This window comes from Hibiscus syriacus, unplaced genomic scaffold (genome assembly GCF_006381635.1).
Source record: "Hibiscus syriacus cultivar Baekdansim isolate YM2019G1 unplaced genomic scaffold, ASM638163v2 tig00000538_pilon, whole genome shotgun sequence".
Lineage (NCBI taxonomy): Eukaryota > Viridiplantae > Streptophyta > Magnoliopsida > Malvales > Malvaceae > Hibiscus > Hibiscus syriacus.
The window spans coordinates 1-22,787 of record NW_024061797.1 but is presented as its reverse complement, the minus strand read 5'-3'; the positions used below and the strand labels follow the sequence as shown (position 1 = coordinate 22,787).

General features: G+C 31.5%; 2 protein-coding genes across 3 annotated transcripts; one reads left to right on the top strand and one right to left on the bottom strand.

Moving 5' to 3' along the window:
- The first annotated feature begins 3,460 nt into the window (after positions 1–3,460).
- Positions 3,461–4,770, top strand: LOC120208110 (AT-hook motif nuclear-localized protein 20-like). Its single transcript, XM_039207465.1, has one exon. The coding sequence runs from the start codon at positions 3,786–3,788 to the stop codon at positions 4,647–4,649; it is 864 nt and encodes a 287-aa protein (XP_039063396.1). The 5' UTR covers positions 3,461–3,785; the 3' UTR covers positions 4,650–4,770.
- A 6,142-nt stretch (positions 4,771–10,912) lies between these two features.
- LOC120208219 (protein EIN4-like) lies at positions 10,913–14,473 on the bottom strand. 2 transcript variants are annotated; one of them, XM_039207545.1, is made up of 3 exons: positions 14,133–14,473; positions 12,008–13,898; positions 10,913–11,753 (listed from the first exon to the last, which is right to left on the bottom strand). In XM_039207545.1, exons 2-3 carry the CDS (start codon positions 13,760–13,762, stop codon positions 11,214–11,216), a joined length of 2,295 nt encoding a protein of 764 aa, XP_039063476.1. In that variant the 5' UTR covers positions 13,763–13,898; positions 14,133–14,473; the 3' UTR covers positions 10,913–11,213. The 2 variants fall into 2 exon arrangements, with proteins under 2 accessions (XP_039063476.1, XP_039063483.1); XM_039207552.1 differs by having other exon boundaries at positions 12,017–13,898.
- Positions 14,474–22,787: the final 8,314 nt, after the last annotated feature.

Here is a 22,787-nt window from a genome sequence, read left to right as displayed (position 1 = left end):
GAAATATGGAATCAATAGTCAATATATACATATTTGGAATACAAAAGTCTACAAGTATTTTCTCAGAAAGATGAATGTATTATAATGTGTGGAAGAAAAAGAAAAAAAAATGATTTTTATATAGAAATTTAAAACATCATTTTCACAGTTTTTGTGGGTATCTAAGTTTACATATCATCGTATCGTTTTTTGATTTAGTGATTAAGAGAATAATTTAAAAAATCAATAATTAAATTAAAAAATTTAAATTCTAACCATCAAAATAGAAGTAAAAAAAAATTGAATAGTGGAACTTGTAATCAACGCTTTCTTTATTCATTACCACCCCTTTTAAATAACAACTTTAACCTTTACATATAAGGAGAAAGAATTTTGGGTTTGGGTTTTCAACCTAATTTGAATAAGTTTTTGATTTGAATAATTGAAAGAAAAAATTATTAATTTGAGATGATTATAAGATAATATTTATTTAAAAGATTTTCAACCATTTGAGAATGAACGTTTAAATATTCACGTAAATGTCATACTCAAATATAATACTTTTAGGGATAACACTTATTCCTTTAATCACTGAGGTCATTAGATTCGTATAATAATTGAAAATCATATGACTTTGAATATGGATTAATTCAGTTTCGAGTTATGATTCTCAACCCTTTATTCTTTCCATATAATCTAAAAGGAAAACGCAGGTCATAAACAATAATAAAACCGTTAAATCAAATTACAACTTGCACAATTAGTGAAAATCCGTGTGAATTAAATGGGTATTATTATATGTAAGATGATTTAGGTTGTTAAGTGTTTGGTTTTGTTTGGTTGTCCATGTAGTAGGGTTGGATGCTCTTTCTATATCAACCGTGACAGGCTAATGATGTATATGGCAATTTTGTGATGTTTAGGCATTTGGATAATAGATATCAATGAGTAATATTCGTATTCACCTTCATTTGTAATTCGAATTATGTTATATTCTGGTTCGAAAAGTTTTTGATGCGAATCAGTTTGGTGAATATAGAAATTGGGAGTAAAGTGGAGATATGGGGTAGATATTAGAGGTATTCAATCGGTATCATAACTGAATCAATCAAATTTTAATTGACACCATTTTTTTTAACTGTTAATCAAACCCAACTCACATACCACTTTAATGGGATAACAGTCCAACCCATGAAACATACTACAGTCTCTGGTGGGGTGGTGAAAAGCCGACATCGAGGTGCCAATTGCCAAACTTTCTTGTCTAGGGACATATGTATATAGAGAGTAAGAGGGGCTCTTGTCCCTTCTAAATTTTTGGTCTAGTAGCATTTTAGGTTCTTCTTAATTTAAATTTAAGTAAAATTAGAATTTTACCCTTCCAATTTTTTAGATTAAGTACATAATAAATCCCTATTATTTTGAACTTAGATACATTGTCCCTCCCAATATTTCATCCTAGCTCCGTCCCTGTTCTCGTTGATGTGAGCTCTTGGGGAAAATAACTCAGTTTTTGAATTAATCGAAATTTGTTAGAAGTTTTTTTAGTAGATTAATTTAAGTTTGATTTAGGTAATTTTTTTATTTAGGTTAAAAGTTAATTGGATCTTTAAAGTTTAATAGATCTAGTGTGATTAAAAATAGTTATATCTTAATTCTTAACGAGTCTAAGCTTAAAATATATATAGTATATTTAATATTTTTGGCTGATTTGATTAAGTATATGAGTTAACTGATAACCCAACTTTATAAAATTTCTTACTTTTTGACCAGTCTAACATATGGTCTTCCGATCAATTATTTGAATTAAAATTTGATTCAGATTATTAATTCGGCTAAAATCAAATAACGAACCCTCCTAATTGATGTAGAGGCTCTCGAGTCATTCCTATAGTTCGACGTATTCCAATTAAACTATAACTTTTATTTCCTTTTTTTATTTATCTTCTTTATTCATGATTTTTTTCCTTTCGAGATTTTATATATAGATTTGTGTTATGGTTCACAATTTCATTTTTAATCATCGATTATCGTAACATAAAATGTATCAAATAGTAATTAAAGTATTCTAATAAATAATAATATTTGAATACATAATATTTTTTAAACATAAGTCAAATGTTTAAACATACGAATATGCGTAGAAATGATGGAATAAACAAAGTGCAAAATAGAAAGAAACAAAAGAATTGGGGCACGAGACGACGACGTGCCCCCCACCTGCCGCACGCGCACGTTACCCCATGAAACCCTAATTTCCAAAGCCCTCTAAAGGTATTGTTATCTTTTATTTGCTCATTAAAGCTAATGATTTATATAAATTTCATGCTTCTTTGTTATGTATATAAATTATATATATTTTTCTAAAAGTATGATCGATTATAAGACAGTTTTGTTTAAAAAAATAGTTATTGATAATATATATTCTCTAAATGCAACAATTCAAATTTAAAATTATAATTTTCAGCAGAATAATATTCTCTTTAACTATTAAAATCGTTTAACAAATTCGTTAATTTATATATTAAATATCTTATAATGTAATTTATTATAAACATATGATTAATTTAATGATTTTTTAATTGTTTGTTTCTTTATTATTGATGTGTTATACTAGTACATCAAACTTTAAAAATCCATCATATAATATTAAAATATTTTCCAAAATAAATGATTTTTTAAGAAAAAATCAAAAGTTAACAAAACGTGATTTTCATTATTAAAAAAATTAAGCACTCTCAGTTTTATTTTCCTGTTCACTTTTTATTTTGTTAATACTTTTTATTTTATTTGACTTGGAAATATTAGGAAATAAAAAGTACTAATTCAATTGAGAAAGTGCCAATCATCTTGGAATATTAAATATTTAGATTTGAACTTCATCAAACATGCATAAAATATGCATTTGTGGTGTTGTTAATTAATATTTTATTTTGATATAAATGTTATGACATATAAATCATATCTAAATTTATTTTGAATTAGATCAGAATATATATTAATTAGACTGAAGTATACAAGTGGTCTCCGATTATAAAGTATAGTTTTATCGAGTCATTCGAATATTAAAAATTACAAAATGATTCTTTGATTATAGGGTGTTGCTTTGTTTAATACCATAATTATTTAAAGTTACAAAATAGTCACATGACTGCTCATATTCAAACTCTTATTTTTTCATTAAAAAATTGATGATCGTCTAAACTAAACTTTAACATGTCGATTAGAATATGATAAAATATGATCTATAATTATTTAAACTGTATTTTATAGGTCAGTTCTTCATTTACGTTATATTTGGAAAATTTTGACCAACAATACTCGATCAATAAAAATGAGTATTTTTGGATCAATGTATTAAACACATGGTGCCTACCTCCTCCAAATCAAAACAAAGCACACAGTTTCAACCTAGTGTTTTTTCTCTTTATTTTTTTTAAAAGAACGCTTCAAAATTTATATCTTAGTGCTTTAGTTTATTCTTTCTCTTTCCTTTTCTCTCTTTCTTCCCTCTCTCTCTCTCTTTGATGCTACCAAAATGTTCTTTGTTTTTCTTCAAACATTTCTGGGCCGTTGATCTTCAACAGAGAGCTTAATTGGTTCTCTTTTTTATGTTCTTCTTCTCACTTCACTTGATTCCCAGTCCGGAATTGCATCTAATTCTTTTTTGTTTTTACATCTCTTGTCTTTTATATTCTTAAACCCTTTAATGGAAATTGTTAGGACAAAGTGAAAACATCGACCTAGTACTTCTGTTTTTTGTAGCTGTTCGGGTTACTTGAGCTTCGAGTTCAATTTGCTCATCCATGGCGAATCTTTGGTGGGCTAATCAAGTGAATCTACAAGCTATGGACCCTGCAGGCAATTCAGCTGCCTTGAACAAACGTGACCTAGAGATTTCAATCAACGACGTGGGTAAAAACATGAGCAACGCCGACGATGACGACGACGATAGGGACACCGGAGACGAACCCAAAGAGGGGGCTGTCGAGATCGGCAACCGAAGACCTAGAGGCCGACCTCCGGGCTCCAAGAACAAGCCTAAACCACCCATATTTGTCACTAGGGATAGCCCTAACGCGCTCCGTAGTCACGTCATGGAAGTTGCGAGTGGTATTGATGTAGCCAAAAGCATAGCTCAATTCGCCCGGAGACGACAACGCGGCGTCTGCGTTCTTAGCGGCAGTGGTTCGGTCGCGAACGTTACGATTAGACAACCGGCAGCACCCGGAGCCGTGGTTGCCCTCCAAGGGAGGTTCGAAATCTTGTCTTTGACCGGAGCTTTCTTGCCTGGACCGGCACCACCGGGCTCGACAGGGCTTACCGTATACCTAGCCGGTGGTCAAGGACAAGTAGTAGGCGGAAGTGTCGTCGGTTCACTGGTGGCAGCAGGGCCTGTTATGGTCATTGCAGCGACATTTGCCAACGCAACTTACGAAAGATTGCCCGTAGAAGACGAAGAGGAAGCTGCCAGCGGTGTTGGCTATGGAGATCAGATCCACAATGGAGCAACCGGTTCTCCGCCGCCGACAATCAGAAGCGGAAACGACCCGCAGGCAGGTCTACTTGATCCATCTTCACTTCCAAAGTTGCCTCCTAATTTAGTCTCCAATGGAGGTCAACTAGGGCATGATGCCTATGCTTGGGCACATGCGCGACCACCTTACTAATGATTCCAGACCATAGCTTCATATATGTAAGAGATCACCTAATGTCATAGATCTTTCAAAAATGTTTGTGTTTTCGTATTTAAAGATTTGTGAAACAAAACAAAAAACCTAGGTGATCTCATTGTATATTAATTAAACCATCTCCCTTTGCTTTGCTTTATGTTTCTAATAATGAAAGATAATTTCAAAACAGGATTTTTGCTTAACTTTTTAGTATTTTTATGTCCGTATTATAATTTATGTTCGGAGTTTAAAATTCTAAGATTAAAACTTGAATTTTTTATTAAAAATATAATATATCTTACTATTATATCCTACATAATGATTATGACTCGGGTAATTAGTTGCATAGATGATGGACTGTTTTGAATTTGAAGGAACTGTCCTTCATTTCATTTCATGCTTCTGTGTTTGATTTTCTAGTTTAGTAGACATGGATCAACTTATTTTATACTATATTTAAATATACGAGTAGAATTTTATATATGTAAATTTTTAAAAGTTACATTAGAAATTTAAAAATATAAAATTAAATCATAACTATAAATATAAAAGTATTCAAATTATATAAAAAATTTAAATTTTAAAAAGTGTGATTATCTAATATCATCGGTATATCCTGTTATATCTATATTTGTGTTAACTATAGTGTTTTAAGTTCACTCTTGGAGGTTATGGTTATGTAATAATATATTCATCCAAGACACATACATGATGAATAAAATTATGACCTGTCACATTTAATATAATTTTATTATTATAAATTATTCCACTAACTAACCTCTCTCTCTCTATATATATATTATATTCACACAGTTTGCTGTAAATTAAAATCTGTTTAAATAATCAATTGATGTTGATTCAAGATGTAAACAATTTGATATCACTTAAATAATGTCTTGAATTTCAGTTTTTATGTATGAAATTTGATATCACTTAAATAAGTTCTCAGGTGTGAGACCCGTTTACTAAAATCAAGTGTGATACACGAGTCCTAAATTAGTCAAGATGAAATCTTGAAATTAGAGGAAAAACCAAAACAAAAAACAAAAAAATGTCTAAACAGACCATTTTATGCTATCACCAGACTGCAAAAGCATACAATTATTTTCTAAATTGGAATGCATTAATTCTCTGAATGGAGCAGTGCATTTTGCCCACCACATGTCTTATCTAACCAAACCAGTTTCTTCTAGGGCAGTATGGCTCGTGTCCCCATTTTTCACCTCTAAAGTGTCAAATGTAATTTCGAATATAAATAAGGGGTAAATTATAAATTTTATCACTCGAATTTTTTCTTACTCCTATTTTAATTACTGAAATATTTTTTTTAAATTCAATAAACTTTTAAATTTTAATTACTCAAATTATCTATCAAAGTGTTTTAGGGTTTCATGAATTATGGGTTTAAGGTTGAGTTTTATGAGTTTTAAAGTGATTTAAGTAAAATTTAAACTGATAGAGTGATAAGACAATTATATAAGTTCGTTGATATTTTAAATGATCAGATAAAATATCAAAAAAGTGATAATTACAACGCTAATGTGACACAATGATGAAATTGTAAAGTTTTTATATTTAGATGAAAAAGATAAAATAATAAAATAGTAAAAAATAAAAATGACATGAATGACACATAAATTCCATATCTATAAAAGGCAGTTCACACCGGTAGATATGATTGCCTTATCACCATTCCATTAATGCAAATTAAAAGTCAACGAGTAAAATGAAAATTTTTAAACTTTAATGATCAAAATAAGAGTGAGAAGACAATTGAGTGATGAAATTTATAATTCACCTTATAAATAATAAAATAAAAACATTAAAAAAATTCTAATTAAGGAGAGAGATATATTTTTATTAATAAATCAAAGAATAAGCATAAATAACATTATTTTCTTGTAATCTTTGTAGGCATTCTTGATTAGCATATAATAACAATTCATATTATATAGATTTAATTATATTTATGTGTTATTATTGTATTTTTATTATACATTTTTTGTTCCCTCGTTATATTATATGATTGTGTCATGTTTAATATTACATAATTTATTTTTAGTTTAGTTATTTAAGTCCCTTTTTTTTATAGAAACAATGATTATGTCACAAATCCCAATTACAAATCACCACTTTTTGTCAATGGCCTAGTATTAAATTAATTATTAAAAGTTTATGTATAATATTATAATTAAAGTCTTAAATTTTTAAAAAATCTAAACACGTGTTATGTCCCGTTAAATATGATCCTTTTAAATTTTAAAATTATTTAATTTAAAATGTCATATTAAAAAAGTTAACAAACAATAATATTTATATTTTGTATTTTATTCTTATACCTCCCATTGTTTTACACTTATCGAAATAAACCTATCAAATCTATCAATCATTTTATTTATGATAACATTTATTTTCTGTAATTATATATTTAATCAATATGAGACAAAATGGTAGAACGGATAATTTTCTAATTCCATTAAAATAAATAAAATTAATATATTGTAGGAAAAGAAAACAAATAGAAAAGGCAAAAAGTTTTCATTGATTTACACTTCACCCCATCCACTACTTTAATTAATTTGTTTGTTTGCTTTCATCAAATTCGATAAATGCATGCAACTTGATCCACTATAATTTGAATTATTAAAAAATTGTAATGGAAGGAAATCATTTTGATTTGATTTTGCAATGACTTTTGCTCAATTGCAATATCACACGATTTAATGAGCACTGCCCAATTTTCTCAGTTCACCTAATTCTCCTATTCATATCAAACCAAATCATATGCTTCATTAAAAATACTTGATTTTCACATCTTTTATTATCAAAACTTTTCCTTGGGATAAATACATTATTAATTATTAAAATATGTAAAAATAAAATATTTATAAAAATTAATTCAATGAACGATGGTAATTAAATATAAATAGATCAACGAGGTTGGTTCAAATGATAAGCAGTTTGATATCGTTTAAGTAGGTATTGAGTTCGAGATCTTGTGTATGTAGAAAGTTTTCGCTCGAATACTCACTCACCAAAATTAGGTATACGACACGCTCGGTCCGGATTAATCAGGAAAAAATCCTAGGAAATTGAGAAGACAACCAAATAAATAAATAAAAATAAAAATAAGTTTATATATAAATTTATAAATATTGTGTTTTGATTTTTAAATAATAATTTTTATTTATTTACTTAAAACATAATATAATTATACACAATATTTTAAATTATAATTTTTGTTCTAAATTGGTTAATAAATTATGAAATGTTTTATTTTAGATTTTTCTTTGTATTTTCTATTAATTATTTAATTGTGCACCCTCTAAAATATATAACTCTAAATTTTTAAGGAAATTGAGAAGACAAACAAATAAATAAATAAAAATAAAAATAAGTTTATATATAAATTTATAAATATTGTGTTTTGATTTTTAAATAATAATTTTTATTTATTTACTTAAAAACATAATATAATTATACACAATATTTTAAATTATAATTTTTGTTCTAAATTGATTAATAAATTATGAAATGTTTTATTTTAAATTTTTATTTGTATTTTCTATTAATTATTTAATTGTGCTCCCTCAAAAATTTTAATATAATTTTTAAATTTGTACTCCTGACATTATTACTATGTTCGTCCTTGGTTATCCCTAATAATAAATATAACTAACCTAATTAATGACTATAATTACTACACACTAACAATAATGATTGATATATTGAAAAAATAATAAATAAAATGTCAACTTATATATCAACATAGAAGATATAAAAGAGAATACAAAATTCATTAAATGACCTTAGTGATAAAATATAACATTATTTTTTCTAGAGGTTATGAATTCGGACAATTACATCTGCATGATGTATATAACTTATTTATAGATTAAAATCATTCTAAACAAATACTACATTTTAATTATCTTATACTATTTAAAAAATTGAGAGAATAAAGAAGTAAAGAGAGCATAGAGGACCCTCTTCACATGAATTCACATGTCATAGTTAATATAAAAACACTTAATTTAAGCAACACTCCAAACTCAAAACACAAAAAAAATCAAATGGACCCTCAACTTTGATCAATTATGTCCCTTTATCAACAAAAAAAAAAGATAAGTAAAACAAATATAATCTCCATTTCTGTTCCAATTGTCTTCCCAAATGTTGTCACATTGACCCTACAACTTGTTGTTTTGCACACATAGGCTGAATTTTTCTTCTAGATTGTGAGACTTTGCAATTATTTGAAAGAGAATCCACTGATTTAAGTCTTTGGGGTTAATAAAAAGCTGACCGCCAATAAAATTGATTAATTTATACTTTAATCGAATGATTAAATTTAATATATAAGGCATGTTTAGGTATATACTCGAATTCGAGATCTTGAATGTCCAAGTTCAAGGTTTGGGTAGATTTGGATTATCAGTTTTTTTATTTGTGATATACTATGAATATCAATCCGTTTATTTTTATATTATAATAATTAAATCTGAATGTAGTAATCATAAATGTATTGATAGTAACTAATTTGCTTCTCACAACAATGCACAAGAAGGATGTGAAAAGAGTAAATATATTGGATGTTGAATGTGTTTACAAATTCTTATTAGTCGATTGATATCATTTATTAAATTTTTTATTATTTAAATATTCATAACTTACGACACCTAAAGCTGATCTGTCCATGGTGGGGTTTCACCTACAATAAGCTCTAAATATTAACGGTAATTTGTGTATCTATCTAATTTAAGTAATGTAAAGGAAATTATAAGTTGATCCACTAGTCCTTAATGTATAATTTAAAGTATAAATTATGAGTGTGAATATCCTGATTGTATATTAAACATTGTAATGCAAGAGATTTTTTAAACTAATTTAATATATATCCTATTTTATAGTAAAAAAATAAATGTCCCCTAGATGATTTAAATAATTAATAATGTTATTAATTAGTTAAGTCCACATTAGATCAACCTTTTGCCATGTTTGAAAATTGGAAGTCCCTAAATTAGTTAGTCCTGCCGCCAACCCATACTCCTAGACCCAATGAAAATCCAATGTCAAATTGTTGTATTACACGAAAACCCTGATTTAAATTTTATATTATAATAGGTAAATTATACATTTTACTTTTGTTATGTTTTAATACTTAAATATTTTTTATATCATACTTAACGTTTAGCTTACGTTTTATTTTAATACTCCTCCGCTAAAATTTTATGGGTAATTTACTTCATTCATCACTCAAGTATCTACTCACTTCTATTTTGGTCATTGAAATTTGATTTTTTTTGTTTAATCATTTAACTTTCAAACTACTCGTATTTTAATTACTCTAACTTATTTTATTAATATGAGGGGGTTGTAGTATAATTTTGGGTTTGGGAATAATTTTAAATTCATTTTTTATTTTAATTATATATTAATAAAATAATAATAAAAATTTCATGTCACAAAAAATATTAATAAAATAAATTAGAGTGATTAAAACAATAAAAATTTAAAAGTTGAGTAATTAAATTAAAAAAATTTAAACTTTATTGACCAAAACAAGAGTGAGAAGATAGATAAGTGAGGAATGATGTAATTTACCCATAAAATATGCCACATACAACAATTCCGTTAGGTTTTTAAAGGATATCAAAATGAAACTTAAACTAAACGTTAAGTATGATTTTAAAAAGAAAAAAATAAAGTTTGGTACCAAAACACAACAACAATATTAGTTGAAGTAATAAACATGTAGTTTACCTTATTATAATATGATCATATTATAATTATTTGGAAATATATTATTTTTATTATATTTTTACAAATATTTTCATATTTTTCCCAACACAGAAGCTTTTAGGATAAGATTGAATCCACATGGCCTGAATTTAGTGAAATGAAAATGAAATTCGAAGGATATAAGATTTATGCATGTGCTTATAGTGCGTGGTGCATGCATTTGGCATACCAAAATTACAAACAAAAGGAATTCCTTTTCCATCTTTCCCACGCAACCATGACCTTTTCAATATATATATATATATATAATTAAGATAACTTATGAAAAAAAAATTATCTTTTGTCGGATAATGTACAGTATTGCCAGAATCAGATCGATCGGTCTCATAGTGCAAGAGCATCGCTTTCATATTTTAAGTTACTATCGAACCACCATTCAACCAGTTGAATAGAGAACAGGAAATGTAATTTACTAAACACATTCTCACATTTTTGGGTCAGTAGATCGCCGTTTCCAGTAGTCGAAAACCGATGTATTGCACATGCAATGTATAAACGATCATTTAAAGCTTAACGCAATCTGTTCATACAACTATACTTTCAGAGGCAAAGAACAGCCTTTACAATTTTCCTAGTTGCATCTATATTAGAGAGCTAGCTCTCGATTCCTCCTCGAATCGAGATTGCTCTACTAGCTGTACTGCAGAAGCGACTTTAGCTTTGCACTGTGCATGTAATCTATGTTTATAGGAGTATTGTGTTGAGTGCAACATTGCAGGAAGCACGGTGGTTGTGTTGAAGGAGCCGGCAATGTTGTTGTCATCCGACTCTGTTAGCCTGAATTAGGACTTTTCGAAGCTCCGCTGCAATCTCATGTAATAGCACTGGCTTTTGAATAACTCCGTTCATCTCGGTTTGTGAACATTTTCCCCAAATTTCTTGATCCATACTAGCTGTCATGGCAACGATCAACGGCCAACTCCGACTATGGAACTTACGGATTTTCGTTGCAACTTCAAATCCATCCAACTCGGGCATTTGAAGCTCCAAAATGATAATCTGTAATGGGCATGTGGTTGACCCAATAGCACTCAAGCACTCGAATCCGGATGACGCAACAGAAACAATGCATCCCAACTTCTCAAGAAGCTTTCCAGTCACAGCACGATTCACAGTATCGTCATCAGCAAGTAAAACATGCAATCCCCTGAAAACAGAGTTGGAGCGTGGCTGGTCTGAGGATTCTCCGGACTTGGTGATTGTACTGATAGGTGGTCGGATTTGAAACCAGATAACAAGTGCCATGCTTTGAGTAGAACCTAAAGGATCTTCGACTACCCAGATTTTCCCATGCATCAGCTGCAAATTTTGTTCATATAATAAGAAATGAACTATGAAGAAGTAGCAGTGGAAAAAAACTTTGGAAAGAAACAGAAAGATCATTCTAATATGCGCATAGCATCATTCGGTCAGGAAACGATAAACTTCGAACTCATACGAGTAAAACATGCAATATAACAAAAACAAGCATTACAAGCACAAACATGCAATGAGCAAACGGCTGAAAACAGATCCATGGTGTACCATCAGCTATTCATGAGATAAAAACTTACTATTCTTACCTGCACTAGCTTTTGGCAAACACCGGAGTTCAAGCGTTCCTCAGCTCCATGGCTGTAGTATCTGCTTTTACTGCTTGGCACCTCCCACATGGAGCAGCCTTCAGATTGAGAGATTTTTTTGGAAATCTTTATTTCGAGCCTAATAAGTATATCTGCATCAGAAGGGTAGTGCCTCCAGGCTGCTCGTCTCTGATCATTCCATTCCTGACTACCATTCTCTGCAAACACCCAAAATATTACAGTTCCCCCTCCAGTATTGCTATCCAATACGCTCCCGACCATATGCAGTATCACCTGAAAAATTCTTCGCTCATCACCAAAAACAATATCAGGCAAGGACTTGTCAACCTCAATTGAGAAACCGAAACCCTGATAAACACTCAAGCACTTGGCAAGGCAAGCTGCTTCTTTTATCATAGAATGCAAGCGAAAAGACCTCTTCTCCAGTGGTGATCTTCCACCATCTGTTGTTGAAATATCCATTGCATCGTTTATCAAGGTCGACAGTACATTGCTGGTCTTCATCATTGAATCGACAATATTCCTTTGATCATTATTCAAATTTCCATCTCGCATCATCGAAAGCAAGCCTAAGATCGAGTGCATAGGCCTCCTCATTCCATCACTCATCGCCTTCTGAAACGCACTTCTAGCTTGGCTTGCCCTCATAGCATTCTCCCTCGAAAGCTGTAAAGCTCGATTTTGCTCTGCAAGTTTCTCCCTCATGAGTTGGGACTCTTCGAGAACTGCGGCATGAGAAATTGCAACAGCCACCTGATCAGCAACCACCTTAAATATCTCCAATTCCTGGTTGCTCCATGACCTTTGTTGTTCACTTGGAAGAACACATACCAGTATCGAATAATATGTCTGAACTTGCTCAGGAGTTCCCCCTTTAAAATTGCATATACGAAGCATTGGCAACCGGATTGCAGCCACCGGTCCTGGCTCAAACTCTCCATATGTTAAAGTAGCAAGCGCTGAGTCTAGCTTGAGGATATGCACTCCTTCAGTTCTTTTAATCCACGCAACATCCGGATCAGTGATGGGAATGGTAAAATTATACGAAAAATTCCTTCCTGTGAGACCATGAGTCAGATTCATCTCCGTCTTGATCTCGTTGGGCATCCAAACGGCACAGTTTTGCAAACCTAATGTCTTGGACAACTCTACCATTGTTGTGTACAAAATGTTATGCCTATCCAACAATTTACGAATCTCTTGAGTAAGCATGCGGACGTGCAAACCAGTTTCCCTCTGTTTCATTATAATACCGACTTCCTTACCAAGGTCCCAAGCCTTTTTCTTCAGCAACAATTCTCTCACCTTGACTTTGAGGAGCAGCGGAAAGAGTGTGAGAAGCGAAAGAGCAGTGGCACACGAGACTAACGCAGTGAGAATCTTGAACACGGTGAGAGCCAACATCAGTTGAAACGAATGAGGGCCATAGCTCCATCCATGGAGCAAATGGGTCAATCCACATAGCACGATGAAAGCGATGAACTGAAACAGCACCCATTTGAACGGCACATTAGAGCAGCTAACAAAGTAAAGCAACTCAATAGGGATAGAAAAGTATGCAACGGCAATCAAGAAATCACTAGCTCTTTGCGTCTCTAATATGCTCCCAATGCTCCAAAATCCCCCCTCATCGTCACAATTACACCTCGAAAGGCCCTTATCGGCACATGATACTGAAACCAACAGCCAAGAGATCAACAGCCCTAGAGCTAATGCTTTCAACATTGCATCCAAGTGAACTGGCTACCCTCTCATTCACTCGATTTACGCTATTTTGGAATACTTTAAATCATCTAATTCAAATAAACACAGTTCACTTGAGCTACAACCCTGTAATTCCAATCTTCAATTCTCTCAAAACCTGTAATGGAAAAAGACAATTCAATACTGTTGAAAAACAAGAAAAGCACACCAAAACATGATATATAATAGCATTGAATTAAAGATCTAACACTAAACATCTTAATTACAATATGAAAAACTGAAACCAACCCATTTTTTCCTAATAAAAACCCAGAAACGCAGCCTCAGAATCAAGCCCAAACAAGAAACAAAACAAAGCCCAGAATTTTAAGAACAGATACCACAACTTTACCTTAAACCAGAAGAAGCCATTCAAAGGAAGCACCTTTAGATCTTTAGAGTTCCCAGCACATTGCATGCGGTTTTCCAATGCATTAGTGCAAAGCAAAGAAGACATAAATTTGATGACACTCCAAAGCTTAAAGCATTTCACATTCCAATCTGAATCACCCCAAGGTCATAAATTTGGACAGGTCCAAAGAACCAAAGAAGTAAAAACAATTCCAAAAGGCTAAAGCTTTTCTTTATATAGCAAACAATCCGATTCCCTGTTTTTCTTTCAAACTTCAAACAAAAGCAACAAAGGAAAGAACCCCAAATCACGAAAACCAAAGCTTAAAGCATTATTTTTAGAAGAAATGAATGAGAAGAGAAGATTTTGGTTTTAAAAGGAAAGCGACTGTATGCATATATGTAACGTGTTGGCCTTTGGATTTGTAAGAATGTGGGAAAAAATCGAAAAAGGAGAGAGCGACAAAGAGGGGACCGGCCTCCTCCTTACATGAAGAGAACTTGGACTATATTTTGAACTGAAACGTCTTCTTCATATGGGGACTGCGTATGGTATCTAATATTTCATCATAATTTCAAGTTTAATTTATTGTAGAGAAAATCTATTATCTAACAAATACGTTATAGTTAACATTTTTTTATGGAGTAAGATTAGTTAGTCAATTGTGAGAAATTTATTGATTCAGATGGAAAGTTGTGATTGATTTGAAAATTATCAATAGTAACTGATTTTTCGTCAGAAAGGTAAGAGTAAGTGAAATGGCACTTATTAACGGGTACCTTTGAGTAGGGGGTGAATAAAGGAGGAGAAGACAAAAGAAAATGAAAAAGAAAAAAAAAAGATACATGTTTAATCAATCTAATTGATTGTGTTATGCGTAAGATAATAATAACTATACGTAAGCTAATAGACCAAATAAATATGATAAGTCAAATTTTTAGATTTTGCATTTATAAGTTATTTTAAATATATTATTTCTTATCTTAAAATTTTGTTAACACACTGTAACTGCTATGAAAGATTATTAAGATCTCTGATAAAAGAAATTTATAGATTTCAATCTATAAAGGTATAAAACTTATAATACATAAATTGAAAATAAAATTAAAATATTAAAATATATTATTAAATTTAAATATAATATCTCAAATTTCCCTTCATGGCTACAATGGTTGAAACTTGGTCTCTTCACTCTTTCCAATTGTGATTGCTGAAATTTTCTCTCTTCTTCCAAAAATGGAAAGATGAGTTTTTCAAACTGTCTCTATTATTTTTTGTGATATTTTAATGATTCAAGCAACTAAACACTTCACAGCCATAAGAAAGAAAACTTGAAATATGAATTTATTATTTCTTATATCCCGTTAAATTTATCTTTTTATTGATTTTTTTTCAATTATTTTAATTTTAATTCATTATTATTTTTAAAAAATTATCTATAAAAGTATAAAAAATATATGTTTTAAAAATCAGTCTCATCTAGTAATTTCATTTCTGAAAAGGTACTTTAAAAGTTCTTCAGCCGTGAAGCTTCCATTTCTATTCCAGTAGAATAATAGAGGAGAAGAAGTGTTGGTTATGATTGCTAACCGAACAGTAGAAGAAATTGATGGCGACAACAAAGGGGGTGAAGAAGAGGGATTGTGTACTTGAAGAAAAAACATTGAAAAAGGGAAATAAAATAGGCATAATAACAAAAATAGTCGTTAATATTTATCAAAATGTTCGTTTAATTCTTATTTTTTTGAAGTATTTGATTCAAGTGTTTTATCTTGAGGTAAAAAACGTCTCTCTATAAATAGGAATCATTAGTTAATAAACTGTTAACGCTTTAAAATAAAGTATTGTACCTTAAAATAAAATGTTATTGATAAAAATACACTCAAATAAAAGAATAAGAATTAAAATAATTATTATTCAAATATTTAATATTTTTTAAAAATGAGATATTGGAAGGTAAAATATTTAAAAAAAACAGGGGCTAAAAGTGAGAAAAATTCCACTTTTTTTCTTATTAAAAATAAATAAATAAATAAAAATTAATATACTAAAAAGCCCTCAAGCTGGTACAACTTCTGTGGACCAAAACAATGTAGGAATAAAGAAACAAAGAGCACACTTTGTGGCTAATATTGCTTATTCAATGTTGTTTTTAACAAATTTCGTGATATGCTGGGGATCCAAATATTTGAATTAGTAATTCCGGACAAGAAAGGATTTGACGATGTTCAATGTTTATAACATAAATTATTAATATATAAACAATGATAATATTATGAATATTAATATTAATAGTATTGTTCAATATATTGATCCCTCTTGATTTCCTGTAACTATGCATTAAGTTTCCTCGTAGAATTTCGAACCCATATCAACATATGTAATTTGGAGCTAAACTCATATTTTTTTCATGATATAAGTTCTTAAATTCTGTTCTTGCACATTACTACGGAAGATTTGTTTTTCTTTAAGAAAAAATTATGAAATATTATTATTGAACGATCAATTTACCCCTTAACAATAATCGGTATTATACCTCGAATGAGTGAGGTAATACTTTAAATTATGATATATTATCAACCAACATCAATTTTAATAATGTTATCGTAGAACTCGTAAGGTGGTTTAAGTGATTAAAATGAATACCATTCTTTCTTAAGATCATAAGTTTGAGTAACCACGTTTGTAAGGTGTGTTGTCAATGGTATTTTTCACGTTTTATTATAATACTCATTTTAAGTAAATTTTTAAATATTTTAGTTTATCTCTAAACTATGATTTTCAAAATTTTAGAGACGGATTCAAAATAAAAATGATACAATTAACTCATTAAAAATTTATAGCAAATCAAGAGCATCCCAGTCGAAGTTCCAAATCCGAATCTTCCTTGAAATCACTAACTACACCCATCTCCATGTCCAAAGTTTCATACTCATTGGTCTTCTTCTTCAATGACTTATTTTTACACCCATTATCTTTAATGGACCCATAAAAATAATAAGACAGTATTCGATTTTTAATGGGTATTAATTTTTTAATACGGTGAGATATTATAATTTTCTTTGTGTTTAATCGATTTTTGAATTTTAATTTTTTATTTGATTTAAATGTACATAAGTAAAATTGTCCCTTTTAAAGAGAAACTTAAAAAAAAAGTTAAAAATAGTAATTTTATGGATATTTGATAATACCTAGCTTAAAACATCTATGATTTCGTCTTTTAAAAATATTCTTTTCGAGATAAAATATTTTTCCAATGAAAAAAACTAATTCCACAAAAGTGTTCAATGAACTAAAGTATCTTTCATGCGATTTAATCATATAAGACATGAGAATCAAGGATCCAAAGCACAAAACCAAAACAGAAATAGCCAGAGACAATATGGTAACCGAAATTGGAATCCGTCCTTGGTCCTTCCTGAAAATCATCCCATCGATCAGAGGATAATGCATCGTTAAGACATAAAACGAGATGAAAACATGTCCGAACATTGCGTCGAAACTTCCGTCGATAATCGTTCTCACAGCTCCGGCAACGAAACAAATAATGTTCAAGGTGACTAACGTAACCAATGGGACAAGAACAATGGTGGATGCCTGGAAATTGAACAACCCTTTTTGATAGAACATGATTTGTTCATCATCGGCAACTTTGTTTGTTGGGACGAAATTAGCTTCTTTCAGACCAAAACACTTCAAGACAGCGTTCATAGTACCGATGGTATATGATATAATTGCTTTCATGGTCCAAATCCTTTGTTCATCCCACCATGTCCTAATTGGATCGCCCGTCGATACAACTTCCTCCAAATGTTTCAATTGTGACATTGTAAAAATGTATGAAAACGCCATAAACCATGAACTTGAAGCCTGTTCAATTAAGAAAAATGATGAAATTTCAGAAAATTGCATCATACTTGCATGACTTTAGTTAGTTCAACATTTCGTTCGAGGGTTCAACCATATCCATCAACTCTAACCTAAATTTGTAAATGAAAATCGAAACTCGACCGATGATTTAATCATAAAAGTCAGTAACTTGAATCCAGCCAATCTAAGACCAAATTTAAACTGACCCGAACTTTAAATCGACTCATAATTGACATGATTCGAACTTGAAGCAATCCGAACTTGAAACAATCCGAACATAAAACAAACTGAACATAAAATGACTTGAATAGAACATTCCAAAATTATCCAAATTTGAAGGGATCAAAACTCAAAATGGTCCAACATTGTAACGTCCTGACTAGAAAAACAAGGATGGACCCAAGATGAAACCTTAACAAGGCAAATATAAAGGTATAATGCCAAAAAAAGTCCCTAACTGACTACATAATGACTTTGAATTCTATTTTCTTTTAAAGCATTTTGTCTTTCAATGTTTCATTTTAGGGCAAAACGCACTTATTTTGGAGCATGGACCTTTTGTTGACTAACAGTTTCCATCCACATATGAGTCTTTTGTCCAAAAATGAAACATTAGTGTCAAAGTACTCCAAAAAAGTAATAGGGACCAAAGTGAATGTTTGATAAAATGTTATGGACATTTTGGCATTATGCCAAATATAGAAAGTAAAAAAATGGGATCAAGGTCTAATTTGCTTAATTATGAAATTGATAAGGGCCTAAGAAGTATTTAACCAAGAAAGGAGGTTGCCTTGATTTGCCTAATTTCAAATTAGCGGGGACTTAAGAATTATTTAAACTGAAGAATGAGGGTCCGGGGCATGAATTTTCCTAGTTATAAGGTTAAAGACCCAAAACGTACTGGACCCAAAAAATTATACACATAGTTTTGTCCCTATAGAAAAACCGAGCCTCAAACCCGTATGGATTCATGAACTCAAAACGAACCATACTTGAAATAATCCAAACTTAAGACTAACACAAAGTTGAAACGATCTTTGAGGAGGTCAATTTTCAAAGAGCAACGAGGAGAAGTATTCTTCCTGTTATATCCTCTCAATATTCATGGGCTAGAAGAATGTTATCAACAATAGATTTGCCCTTGATAAATGCATATTGGTTAAGAGTAATAAGGTCAGGGAGAAGTCTGGTCATTCTATTAACCAGGATTTTAGAAATGGCTTTATGCACCACCGAGCAACAAGAGATAGGTCTAAAGTCTTTGACCTTACTAGGATTAGGAATTTAGGGAATCAATGCTATTATGGTAGCATTAAAAGCAGGAAATAAGGACGATTCCCTGAAAAAATAATTTATGGCAGCAGAGGTATCTTCTCCAATAATAGGCCAAGCTTTTTTAAAGAATAGAGGGTGTACCCATCTAGGCCAGGGGCTTTGTCATTACCTTGACAGAAGAACCCTTGTTTAATTTCATCATGGGAAATGTCTTTGATAAGATTAGCTGAGATATCAGCGGGCAGAGAAGATTGAAGAAGGTATTTGAGAATATTAGGATTAGAGAAATTAACCAGAGGATTAGGAGTTCCAATAGAATTTGTGAAGAAATTGATCACATCAGTTGACATGGCCTCAAAAGTTTCCAGTCTGTTCCCTTGATCATCAATAAGAAACCTAATGGTATCCCTTTTATTTTTAAGGGCAACAACATAATGAAAAAAATCGTTACATTTATCACCTTCTTGAATCCACTGAACTTTAGCTTTTTGCTTTAAGAACATAGCTTCAGCATCTTCAAGAGACTTTAGATCCTTTTGCAAGGGAATTTCCAGATCATAACCAACTTCACCCTTGAGGGTTTTAAGCTGATGTTGTTCCATTTCAGCTTTCTTAAGCTTAACCCGAGTGGAAAGGTCACTGTAGAAAGATTTGTTGAGGGCTTTTAGGTGAGTTTTAAGACGCTTGAGCTTAAAGAAAAGTTTTTGTATCGGGTTGCTTTTAGTTGGACTATGCCAAGAATGCTCAACAATATTAAGAAAATTTGAGTGATAGGCACAGAAGTTAAAAAAAACTTGAAGGGTTTTGGTCTATTAGCTTGCATTTCTTTGTGGATCCAGAGAAGAGCCAAGCAATTGTCTGAGATTCCAGGTGCAAGGAACTCAACATGGGAAGAATGAAAGGAATTAACCCAATGGTGATTAATGAGGACTCTATCAAGTTTTCTGGCAAGGAAAGAATTTTGTTGTTTGTTGCTCCAAGAAAAAGTTGGGCCAAAAAAGGGGTGGTCAAAAATATCAAGATCAGATATGACATCCTGAAAATCTCTTTTAATCTCATGGATTGAAACTAGCTATTCTACTGTAAGCTTCTCTATTTCCTTAAATGGGAGCCTTATTGGTTATTTTAAAGGAGCTAGGGGTTAGACAATGGGATCCATTATCTCATTTCCTCTTTGTGCTTTCTATTAATGTTCTTTCAAAGCTTTTGAACTTGGCTGCCACTAAAGGTTTGATTGGTTATCATCCCAAATGAAAACGTATTGGTCTTACTCATCTTTCATTTGCTGATGATCTCTTAATCTTCTGCAAAGGCACTGTAGATTCTGTAATTGGGGTCACTTCTGTCCTTGATTCTTTTTATGAGATGTATGGCCTTAAATTAAACGCTTCCAAATGTGATATGTTTTCTGCTGGAATTTCTCATTCTACTCTTGAGGAATTGAAATTGATTACTGGTTTTAAATTAGGCAGTCTGCCTATTAGATATTGGGCATTCCTTTGGTCACAAGGAAAATTTCAAAAAAGGATTGCTCTGCCCTTATTGACAACATTAAAGCTCGGTTGAATCATTGGTCAGGGAAGACTTAAGTTATGTTGGTAGACTGGAACTTGTTCGAGCAGTCTTATTTAGTATCTCTAATTTTTGGTGTAGACAACTTTTCTTGCCTTACTCTGTCATTAAAAAGATAGAGCAGTTATGTTCAAGATTCTTTTGGAAAAGGGCTGATAAGTCAGCTACTAGTGCTAGAGTGAGCTGGCAAAAAGTCTGTCAACCTAAATCAAAGGGTGGTCTCGGCCTTAAGGACATGAAATCATGGAACAAAGCTTGCATGATGATTCTCATAAAGAAAATTCTGGCTAGTGAAGGTTCGTTGTGGGTGGTTTGGTTAAGGAGTTACATGTTCAATACTAACGAGTTCTGGACTGTTGCTGTTAAATCAAATATGAGTTGGAGCTTAAAACAGATCCTCAAATTGAGGACTGAAGCCTCCTTTATTTTTTCTTCTGATACTTCGAAGTTAGTAATATCTGGAATGAGATTAGGGTGAAAATCCTAAAGTTCAATGGCACTCTTTACTTTGGTTCCCTCTTCTCATACCTAAGCATAGCCTTATAGCTTGGATGGCTTTTCTTGACAGTCTTCCTACGAAAGAAAGGCTTCATAAAATGGGGATTGTTAATGACAACCACTGCATTTTTTTGTGTTGCTGCAATGGAACTAGAGACCACTTATTCTTCGAGTTGCACAGTTGCTTCCTCTCTATGGTTGCTATTTTTCTCTCAATGGATTACGGTTTAGACATCCTTCTTGGGATGCACTCTTAGGTTGGCTGCTACGTTTTGGAAGGGTAAATCCCTACTAACTACCATTATGAAAGTTTCTTCAAATGCCTTAATTTACACTATATAGAAGGAAAGAAACAAGAGGCTTTCCAGAGTCATTCTTTACTGTTGAAGAAATGTTCTATGCTATTAAGGAATTGGTTGGTCTTCATCTAAGGGGAAGAAATATTAGTAGATTAAACTATGTTATATTACTCTTTGTAACCAATGAGGTATAGTTTGATGGCTTGATTGCCTTTTTGTTTTGGGTGATCTTTGTATATCTTATCTATTGTTTTGTAGCAAAAACTGCTCTTGGGTAATAAAATTTGATTATCCAAAAAAAAGTTGAAACGATCTGATTTCGAAACTAAAATGACCCAAAATTTTAAGAAACCCAAAGTGATTTCTTCTATATCAAGAACCCAAACCTAGGTTTAAGCAAATGGACAAAATGAATGAAGTTGAAGCATTTGTTTACCTTGGGTCAGTGGAATGGCATGCAGGAGGCAAGTTGAGGAACAGTAGCTAAACCTTGGGGTAAACATAACACATTCGTTTTGAAGCAAAGACATCCTCGAAGTCAACCTATAAACCAAAGGACACAGCCTCGAGAACGTGACTTGGAGCCCCACAGTTCCATCTCGCACCTTGCAACAATGTGTCGTTCAATTTCGTCGTAGCTGTTCCCAAGAATGCCGGTCTTGGGGGATTGTAGAAATAGATTTCCAGCCTTGGAGTGCAAAGTGAAGCCCGTTCGATAATCTTCGATCACCGATTATACAAGAATCCCACCTGCTTTCCCCACTGAGATCGTGCTCGTATTTGCAGGAGGCCAAGAATCTGGTTTCTTCGAGCAATCTGCTGGTAATGTCTGTGTTGTTGTTTTTTTTTGTTGGCAGAGTTTAGTGATTTCACTAACTCATTTGACGACCCAGATATTGTTTTTAACAGGGTGAAGTCGGTGTCTGAGTTCACAAAAATCAATCCCAAAAAACTTATTATTCCAAGTTTATGTTGCACGATGAGACGTTTATTTTTAGACTTGGTATAATACCAAAAAAACATATCTCTAGCATTTGATGTTGTCATTTTTTGCATCTATTATTTTCTCTTGAGTACTTTAATTTTTAATCAGAGATATTTTATCAAATGTTAGGGTGAAGTCAATTAAACGATTTTTCAT